The 10052-nt window shown below is 37.4% G+C and overlaps 1 protein-coding gene across 1 annotated transcript in view; it reads left to right on the plus strand.

Moving 5' to 3' along the window:
- Window positions 1-9955, plus strand: part of LOC111437259 (serine/threonine-protein phosphatase BSL3-like) — a 19669-nt gene extending 9714 nt beyond the window's left edge. Inside the window, exons 10-21 of the mRNA XM_023075149.1 lie at window positions 1147-1326; window positions 2162-2435; window positions 2524-2767; window positions 2876-3046; window positions 3825-4063; window positions 6712-6796; window positions 6902-7000; window positions 7076-7275; window positions 7369-7444; window positions 8972-9107; window positions 9179-9318; window positions 9401-9955. Of these exons, the coding sequence (XP_022930917.1) occupies window positions 1147-1326; window positions 2162-2435; window positions 2524-2767; window positions 2876-3046; window positions 3825-4063; window positions 6712-6796; window positions 6902-7000; window positions 7076-7275; window positions 7369-7444; window positions 8972-9107; window positions 9179-9318; window positions 9401-9484 (1928 nt within the window). The 3' untranslated portion in view covers window positions 9485-9955. The remainder of the gene's footprint in view (window positions 1-1146; window positions 1327-2161; window positions 2436-2523; window positions 2768-2875; window positions 3047-3824; window positions 4064-6711; window positions 6797-6901; window positions 7001-7075; window positions 7276-7368; window positions 7445-8971; window positions 9108-9178; window positions 9319-9400) is intronic.
- Window positions 9956-10052: the final 97 nt, after the last annotated feature.

Here is a 10052-nt window from a genome sequence, read left to right on the forward strand (position 1 = left end):
AAAAAAAAAAAAAAAAAAAAAAAAAAAAAAAAAAAAAAAAAAAAAAAAACAACATCAACGCAGCAAGGAGACTGAAAACTAAAGGCCCAAAAACAAGCAAGAAAAGAAAGAGAAAAGGCTACAACCGATGATTAAACCAAAAAACAACCACCAACTGCAGCCCATAAAACAAACAGATGCCCCAACCAAAACAAATAGTCCAACGAAGATAATAGCTCTCAAACAAAACTGAAAAAAGGTTAGGACGTTCGAAGAAGACCAAAACTGAAGTACCATTTGAACAATGAGTAAAGATCATCACAACCAAAAACAACTTTTTCACCGAACCTTTTGATAGCAAAGGAGGAATTTCTTGCATCTTAAGACCACTAACTTTATTGAGAGAAGCAAATTTGCAAGGCACTAAGGAGGGAGGAGACAAGGAAGCTCCTTATCACTATCTTAGCAACATAGAAGACCTCAAGCACAGAATCGTGAAAATAATTTTCCAAAGGCTGCACTAATGATTCCACACTACTAAGACTAACGATAGAATGAACATTAGAGTCTTCAAAATGAGAGGGTGGAGTTTTGGAGTCTTTAGATCCCCTTCTGTAGCAACTCAAAACTGTTTGACATCAACATGACTTATACCCCTGAATTCTCCCTTTCGTGGTAAGGGCAAAATTCTGGGACAGCTTGTTTTTTCAGTTTTCTGAGGGATTTGGCTGGGGCGGAATTATAGGATTTTTAGAGGAGTGGAGAGATGTGGGTGGAAGTTAGGGCGGTTGTTAGGTTTAATTATTCCTTGTGCCCTTCCATCTATCATACTTTTTGTATTTATTAGTTTGATTTTATTCTTTTAGATTGGAACCCCTTCCCATAGTTAGTTGTGGGATTCCTTTTGTGGGCTTATTTTTAATATGCCTGGACATTCTGTCATATTATTCAAATGAAAGTTCAGTTTCTTACCAAAAACACAAAAGCTTTTATCGCTGAGCTTAGCTACATATTAAATTATACCACATAGTTTTACTCTCATTGGAAATATGGTCACTGTGGTTTTACTTTTTGGCTTTATGTGTTTGAAATTGATACATTTAATTTATCTGGAGTTTTCTTAAGGGAAACAAAATAAAAAATTTACTGTGTTTCTACTGTTTTTAGTGTTGGATACCGCAGCAGGCATCTGGTGTGATACAAAATCAGTTGTAACAAGTCCTAGAACAGGAAGGTACAGCGCAGATGCTGCAGGTGGGGATGCTGCAGTTGAGTTAACAAGGCGTTGTAGGCATGCAGCTGCTGCTGTGGGTGACTTAATCTTTATTTACGGTGGTTTGCGGGGTGGTAAGTGATGAAGGCGCTCACATTTTCTGACTTTGAGATGTCCATTTCTATTTTTTCTGCTATGATTTACTGCAGCAAGTGATAACTTCATTTCTTATACAACTTATGTTACCTTTTATTGTTGTAAAATGATCTGGTGTTCTCTCCCTAAATCTTTCTGTAATTATGATCATGTACATATTTTGGCTGATCGGGAGTCATTTTTGTAACCGTTTGCCGTTGTGCAAATAGCTCATCTCCCTTTTGTATGATCCTCCTTCAATCAATAAATTATTTTGTTTCTCATGTTTTTTAAAAAAGGATGCTGGGAGATCAGCAAGAAAATTTTCCATCTATGCTGCTTTTCATCTCGACTTTATTTAAAGCAGTGTCTTTATAAGAAAATTGACATTCTTTTGCTTACACTGATCTTGAGTGAGCACCATGTAGTTATCACGTTATGTGTACAATTAATTTAGAACTACATAGGTAGTGCAAGCGTGCTTTAACCAAGTCCTGTTATTTTATCATGGAAAGTACAAGTTTGTTAATGTTTTGGATTATAGATTGAACCAATTTCCATATAGTGCAAGTATGTAGAATTTAGGTTTCATGTGTCATGATCATGCTGGTTCAATGCATTGTTTGCTTTTGGTTGCATGTTCAAGCTGTTATCACATTGAAGAGAGATTAAGAGATGAATCATGCTTTTAGTTACTAATGTACTGTTTTACACCCCTTCCCTTTTGTAGTTTACATTGTTGCCTAATCAAATTTGGTTATGGAAGCTCTATTGGTTTCTGATCTCTCTCTTGTTTCTTGAGGTTAATAACAACATTATTCTATCATTGTCTAGGGGTATTGCTTGATGACCTTCTTGTTGCTGAGGATCTAGCAGCTGCTGAAACGACAAGTGCAGCTTCACATGCTGCAGCTGTAGCTGCTGCATCTGATGTTCAGTCTGGGCGGCTGGCAGGAAAATGTGGATTTAGCGAAGAAAGGAGTAGACAGGCCATTCATGTTGTGGCTCCTGATGGTGCTGTAGTGCTGGGAAACCCTGTAGCTCCTCCTATAAATGGTGACGTGTATACTGATATAAGCACTGAAAATGCTATGCTTCAGGGCCATCGGTAAAGAAAAATGTCCTGCTCTGATTTTTTCTTATTACTTAGTTGTTGCTTGCCGCATGCTTGACCAATGCATCTGACTGCTCTTCAGGAGAATGAACAAAGGTGTTGAGTATTTGGTTGAAGCATCAGCTGCAGAAGCTGAGGCTATTAGTGCAACATTGGCTGCAGCCAAGGCCCGACTAGGACACGACGATGGGGAAGTTGAACTGCCTGACAGGGATCGAGGAGCAGAGGCTACTCCTAGTGGGGCACAAATATCTAGCTTGATAAAGCCCAACTCAAATGCATTGAATAACATTGCTCCATCTGGAGTTCGATTGCATCATAGAGCTGTCAGTCTTTGATTTCAATTACCCTTTTGAATGTGATCTCAGTTACTATGTAACTAAGCCTCAATTAGATCAAACTGGATGGCTGATATTTGGTCCCATTTGTTTCAGGTGGTTGTAGCCGCTGAAACTAGTGGGGCTTTAGGTGGTTTGGTTAGGCAACTTTCAATTGATCAGTTTGAAAATGAAGGTCGTCGTGTGAGCTATGGTACCCCAGAGAGTGCAACTGCAGCAAGGAAGCTCCTAGATCGCCAGATGTCCATCAACAGCATTCCGAAAAAGGTATCAACTGTTAAGTTACTAAAACTACATAATTAGTTAATCTTCGGGAAATTGCACATCTGACCAGATTTGATGCTCCTAATGTTTTGACTGACATGTAATCCAGAATATTCTCTGGCCTATATATAGAGTGGTAATATTATGCTCATCAGGAGGCTGGAATCATTAGTCATAAAGTTGAATAGCCATCGAGTCAGACTGATGTTGCTGTTTATAGATTGTTACATCGTTGGAAAAATTGTTGTTTGCATAAGATGATCTTCAGTTATTTCCCTCCTCTGTTTCAGCCATTTTACTGTTCATACTGCTCAATGTTGATCTTGGAATTGTGCCGACTTCATAATTTGTACTTTTCTGTAGATTGTGATTCCTACTTGCAGACATATAATCATACAAGAATTCTTGACTTCTGTAGTTGTTACCTCCTTTATATTTGATTTCTGACTTTGTTTAGTATTGTATCTGTTTTCAGAGAAGTACTCTAATCTTCCGGGATGTTTTTCATTTTATGTGTGTACTTGAGAATGATGCTGGTGCCGGAATATTGTTTTCATAGAATTTATCATTTGTAACATTTTTACATGATGTTGAAACCCCTTCTTTCTTGATCTAATATTCTTGTGGATATTCTTCAACTATTGTTTTAGTTCCTACAGTGGGATAGCAAAATTATTGCCGGATTGGATTCAATGTAACCGTTTCTCCTGAGAAAAATGTTATTTTGTTTGCATATGAAGTTTTTTTTTTCCTAATGTTATTAATGTGGTTCCTTTATCAGGTCATAGCCCACCTCTTAAAACCTCGTGGATGGAAGCCTCCTGTTCGCCGGCAGTTCTTTTTAGATTGTAATGAAATAGCTGACCTTTGTGAGAGTGCTGAAAAGATATTTTCATCTGAACCAAGTGTTCTAGAGCTCAAGGCTCCCATCAAGATATTTGGTGATCTACATGGTCAGTTCGGGGATCTCATGCGGCTTTTTGATGAGTATGGTGCACCTTCTACAGCAGGAGACATTGCGTGAGTTTTGGCTTATATTTACTTTGTCATATTATTATTTCCTTGGAATCACAGACATCTCGAGGCTGAGAGTATTCATTTTTGACACACATGATATTAATAGGCCCCTGGTTTATGTTAGAAGAAAGAGATATGTGAGAGAGCTTAGGGATAGTTTTTAAGGGCAGATTGGCCTTTTGCAACATGAGAAGGTTTCTTTCTTCGTGTGCAGGTTCTATTTTTGCTGTAGTGCTCCGGTTAAGTAGGTCATTCAGTTACAAATAAAAGGTATTTTGTAACAGTGGGAGCAGGAAACTAGTGATTTGAGTCGAGCATTTTCATAGTGGTGGTTTCTGGTAACATGGGGAGGGTTCTCTCATGGACCTGGAATCTTGGTTAAAACTTAGTAGCCTCAGTTCCTTAGTCCTTTTCATTTATTCAGTGTAAAGTTTTGTTCCTCATTTAAAAAAGAAATGCTTCCCTTAAGATGGGCAGAGGCTTAATGGCTGGAGCACCTCCATTATGTTAGGTCTAATTCTTTATTGAGGCTCAATAGGAATCTGAAAGCTCTCTTTCTTCTGCAATTTGGCATTAGAAGTGCAGCACTAGTTGTGATTCTCATATAAAACTAATTCTTCCTATGCTGATGGCAAGTATTTGGTGTAACTCAGCTTGTCTTAGTCCGTAGAGTTCCTCGTTGATTTCAAATGATTTTGAGTATTTTTGTAGAAAATTCCCCATATTCCTTTACACGCCTCTGAGGGTAGATGGTGGTTCATTGAATTGAGGGCCACTGGTAGACCATGTTGGTATTTTCCTTCCAGATTTTTCCATTCTAATTATATTTTAAAAAAAAGACGATTGAGAAGTATGAAAGAATATACAAGGGCATAGAAAAATCCCAACGAAAGGAACCCAAAGAACTACAAAAAAAATGGTACCAATTCAAAACAATCTGACCTAATTGATCATTACAAAAAAAAACCTTAGCTACTAAGGTATCTCCACAAATCTCCTCCTAATATTCTTTCCTTAGACATCTTCAAAGAAGCGAGCCTATAATAGAAGCTTTGACTTCTCCCTAAAAGGAGGAAAAAGTAGAAACTCCTCCATCAAGCCATGCAATCCAAAATGCGAACTGTTAACTCCAACGAAAATGGTCAATGTCTTCTGTTGCGTCACTGTTTAAAAAAAAAAAAGAAAAAAAAAGGAAGAATGTCTTTGCACGTGAACTGTAGTATTAACTTTTCCATGTAAGACCGGTTAGACAAAGAGCCTTAACCTTCTAGAGCAAGGAAAAAAAGAGGGGTAGTTGGGATGAAGGAACTGTGTAGATGAAAAGTCTTGGGATGGATAGGGGGGTCCAAAAATGAAGACCCTCCTCCCTTAACTGACAAGTTCTCAAAAGCAAAAGAAAACGCAAAGTTGACATCTTCAACGTCTCCCTATTCGCAAGAGGACGGTGAAATCCAAAACTAATACAAAAAGAATCACCTGAGGTTGAAAGAACAGAGGCTACTGAATGCCACCTCTTATCCAAAAGGTGGTATAGATGAGGGAAGGATGTGCAAATATATTTTTCCCTCACCCAGAAGTCCTCCTGAGTCTTCCCAATGGAGCATTTCATGAACTAGGAAAAGAGCGGGAAAATTGAAGAGATAATCTCCCAAAAGCCTACTGCCAGAGACCCACTCATAACAGTGAGAACTGTACTTACTCATGATAATCCTAGGCGACAAGGCAGCAGGTTCTCGAAAAAAATACCAAAACCACTTGGTCAACAAAGGTACTCAATCTTGGAATATATATATATATATATATATTTTCAGAAGATTACTCAAGGACGAAGAGATTAATGATTTTAAATGGCTGTTGGGTTGTATTTCTTCGGTTGTGATTGGTTCTTCAATGGTTCTAAGAGATGGTCTCTTGAGCCCTCAAGAATCTTCTCAGTTAAATTGTTACCTCAGCATCTTGCTTCTCCTTCCTCCTCTTTGGGTAGGAATTATTTTCAGCTTTGTGGAAGTCTAAAAGTCCAAAGCGTATTAACATCCTAATATGGATCATGCTTAATGGATCTTTAAACTGTTGTGAGGTTCTTCAAAGGAACCTCCCTTCGCTTTCATCATTGGCTTGTTTGTTCTTTTATTTAGCATATATTCTCTTCAACACATTTTCTTTGATTGCCTATACTGTCAGCATTTTTGGGCTGAGTTAGTAGCGGTTTTCATTTACATGGGGTGTTTTATAGCTCTTTCTAGGAAAGTCTGTTTCAGCTACTTCTGGGCCCTTCTTTGGTGCATAAATCCAAGATTTTATGGTTTAATGTTGTGAAAAGCCATCCTTACAAAGCTTTGGTTTGAAAGAAATCAATGAATCTTTCTAACTCTCTTCTTTTGATCGGTTTGAGTTGGCTAAGCTTAAGGCTACATTTTGGTGCTCTCTTGCCAAATCTTCTGCGAATCACTCTATCCAAGACTTATGTCTGAATTGGAATGCTTTGATCTTTCGTCTTTAAGTTTTCCTTTTTCCGTTCTTATTGTTTTCTGTTATGCTTTGTGCTGTTTATTCCCATCTGGAGTTTGCATTAATCTTTTTGTTATTTATTTATTTATTTATTTTTGTTTGTGATTTATCATACATGGCAATCTTGCATCACTTTTGATTAGGTACATTGATTATCTATTCCTGGGAGACTATGTTGATCGAGGGCAACACAGCCTGGAAACCATTACTCTTCTGCTAGCTTTAAAGGTGCTTTTGGGCATAGTACATTTGTGTGTGTCATAATTTAACTTTCACTTGCACGTTAATTCAAGTTTTTTATGGGACAATGTACTTTTCTCATAAATATTGCAGGTTGAGTATCCAAATAATGTACATTTGATTCGTGGGAACCATGAAGCAGCTGATATTAATGCCCTTTTTGGCTTTCGGATTGAATGCATTGAACGAATGGTATAACATAGTTGTATCTCATGGCTGTAGTTTGTGTTGGTTCATTACAACCTAACTTTACAACTCAATGACCAGGGTGAAAGAGATGGAATTTGGACATGGCATCGGATAAATCGTTTGTTTAACTGGCTCCCTTTGGCAGCCTTGATTGAAAAAAAAATTATTTGCATGCATGGTGGTATTGGTCGTTCGATTAACCATCTGGAACAGATTGAGAGTCTTCAGCGCCCTATAACTATGGAAGCAGGCTCTATTGTGCTAATGGATTTGTTGTGGTCAGTGCACATCCTTGATAGTCTCCTTTTATTTTTTCATGGTGGCCATGCATATAACGTGTATTTTTGTATGTATTTTATTATTTTCCTTAGGTCTGACCCCACAGAAAACGACAGTGTTGAAGGATTACGACCGAATGCTAGAGGTCCTGGATTAGTTACTTTTGGGGTGAGTAGTGTATATTTCGTCCTCTCATTTTTTCCTATTTATTTTTCTATATTGGTTTTAATTTTTTGCTCATATAGGATAGGGACTCTATCTAAAATGCTCTCTATTTAAAAACTCTATTGTTCGTAAAGTCCATAATAAAGCCAAACTTGAATACTTTTTGCATGTTAGGTCTCAAACACTGGAAAGTAGTTCATGTAGAGGCAAGGGCAATAATTCTTTTCATTTTTGAAGTTTGGAGCATTTCTCAATTTGTGTTGTCCTTGTACTGAGGGCTTCACCACTGCAATGGGTTTTATAGAAAAAGAAATTACATATAGTTAAGACTGGTTTACAAATTGTAACTGTTTTATCTCTAGTCTAAGGTATAAACGTGTCTCATATAGAGGTTTTGAGTTGTAACTCACTTCCTCTGGGTGTCATCTTCATGTTCTCCATTTCGTCCTGCAAAGAGATGTTTGTTTTACGTTTTTTCTAGAAAACATTGGTTTGACTTGTGTCAACTTGACTGTGTTTTTGGTTGAATTGATAAAAAACGTAGGCAACAACTTGTCCCTGTGTCAATTTGATTTCGTTTCATCCTCTGTATTATGGAAGCGCTTCTACTCTACTATATCTCCAACTGCAATTTTTTAGATATTGGAGAAAAAGGACGTTGACTTAATCCGAAGTTCCCAACTTTAGTGCCTTGTCGCAATGGATTATGGAGCAACAAGGACTATATATTTTTGAGTCATCAGCATAATTCTACACAAATCCTAAAAGAAAAGCCAATCGTCACTAACAACTTTCGATTCCCACACTCTTAGTACTCAAGATTTGAACAAAGGGAGTTCTGAGTGGTTCTGTTTTGTTGTTAGGTCTGGGAGGAACGTTGGGTCATGTTTGTACTTGGTTAAAAAAAAAAAAAAAAGTGGATTAGTAGTCTTGGGAATGTTAGGGAAAACTTTATTGGAAATTGGAACATTCTCATATGACTATTCGAATGCCCAACCAATTTTTGGATAATGGGATGGCATTAACTGTCCAATTTATCTCTGTCTTCATTCTTCACATAGGGGGGCAGGATGCACAGTTTTGTAACTAATTAGATGGGAAATTAAATTTGTCCTTGTGAGATTAAATATTTAGTTGCAGCGAGCTAGTAAGTTTTTTGGATGGTAGGTTGAGGATATCTTGGTAATATATATAAAAGATTAGAGGTTGGCTAAGTTAGGAGTAAGGCATGGAACTTGTTCACTGGTTAGTGTAGGGTGTCTTCTTGTGTACTAGAGTGCATTAATTGATGATTGGTTAGGTTAGGAAAAACGACCATCAGTTATTCCATGGTACGTGTATCTAGTAATGGAACGTCTATCAATTGATTTGGTTTTACTATCATCACCGGATGCAAGGATATTATACTTATGGATTATCTTAATTCTTTTCCTTATATACTATGCAAAGGCTTGATATATATGCATCCATTTTATTGAGGTTCGATTTATGAAGTTTGAATTATTTTTTGGGGGTTTTGTTTCGCTGCAGCCTGATCGTGTCATGGAATTCTGCAACAATAACGATCTTCAGTTGATAGTACGTGCTCATGAATGTGTAATGGATGGGTTTGAACGTTTTGCTCAAGGACATCTAATTACACTTTTCTCAGCTACCAATTATTGTGGTATGTGTGCCTCAATTATGTTGCTTTCACGTCCTACATATTATATCCTTAAGTCGCGCACTTCTGTACAGGAACTGCAAATAATGCCGGAGCAATCTTAGTTTTGGGTAGAGATCTTGTGGTTGTTCCTAAACTCATTCATCCCATACCTCCAGCAATTTCATCACCAGAGACGTCTCCAGAACGCCACATGGAGGATACATGGATGCAGGTAACTTTACTTTTATATTGGCTCGTACTCTAATGTCACTCGTTGTGTCTGGTATTAATCCTATTTGTTTTCTTGAGAACAGGAGCTGAATGCTAATCGGCCACCAACACCCACAAGAGGTCGCCCACAAGTTTCCAATGATCGTGGTTCTCTTGCTTGGATGTAGTTCATGATTTCTTTCTGTTGAATTACGAGTCGTCTGCAGCATGGTCCTTCTGATGCTCTCTGTATATAGCACTATGTCTCATACAGAAATATCCAATTGGATCTTCAACACAAAACAGCGGATGAAATTCTGATTTTTCAACACAAATGATAGGGCCCTTACAAGGTGTTCTCAGGAACCAAGTTGCTAGCGATGAGTTAGATTCAGCTCCTCTTCTCTTGAGCTGCAAGTTGATGGTGAGTTTTGACCGTCCCTTGTATATTAAGGTAAAGGCAGGTGGAAGTCAGCGGTATCCCACCCCGTGCTGTTCTTTTTCATTTCTCTATATATTCTTTAGAATCCTTGTTATGGTTTCATTATTATTATTATTATTTTCCTTTAAAATGAAACTTTCCTTGGCAGTGAGATGTAATTTCTTAGCTCTGTGGATGTTCTGTTGTGTATCATATAGAAGTTGATTGCTTTCTGTAATTTTTGTTTGTCTGCTTTGTACATTATAATTCGTGTAAAGATCAAAAAAAAAAAAAAAAAAAAAAAAAAAAAAAAAAAAAAAAAAAAAAAAAAAAAA

Source organism: Cucurbita moschata, unplaced genomic scaffold, assembly GCF_002738365.1.
Source record: "Cucurbita moschata cultivar Rifu unplaced genomic scaffold, Cmos_1.0 Cmo_Scf00003, whole genome shotgun sequence".
NCBI lineage: Eukaryota > Viridiplantae > Streptophyta > Magnoliopsida > Cucurbitales > Cucurbitaceae > Cucurbita > Cucurbita moschata.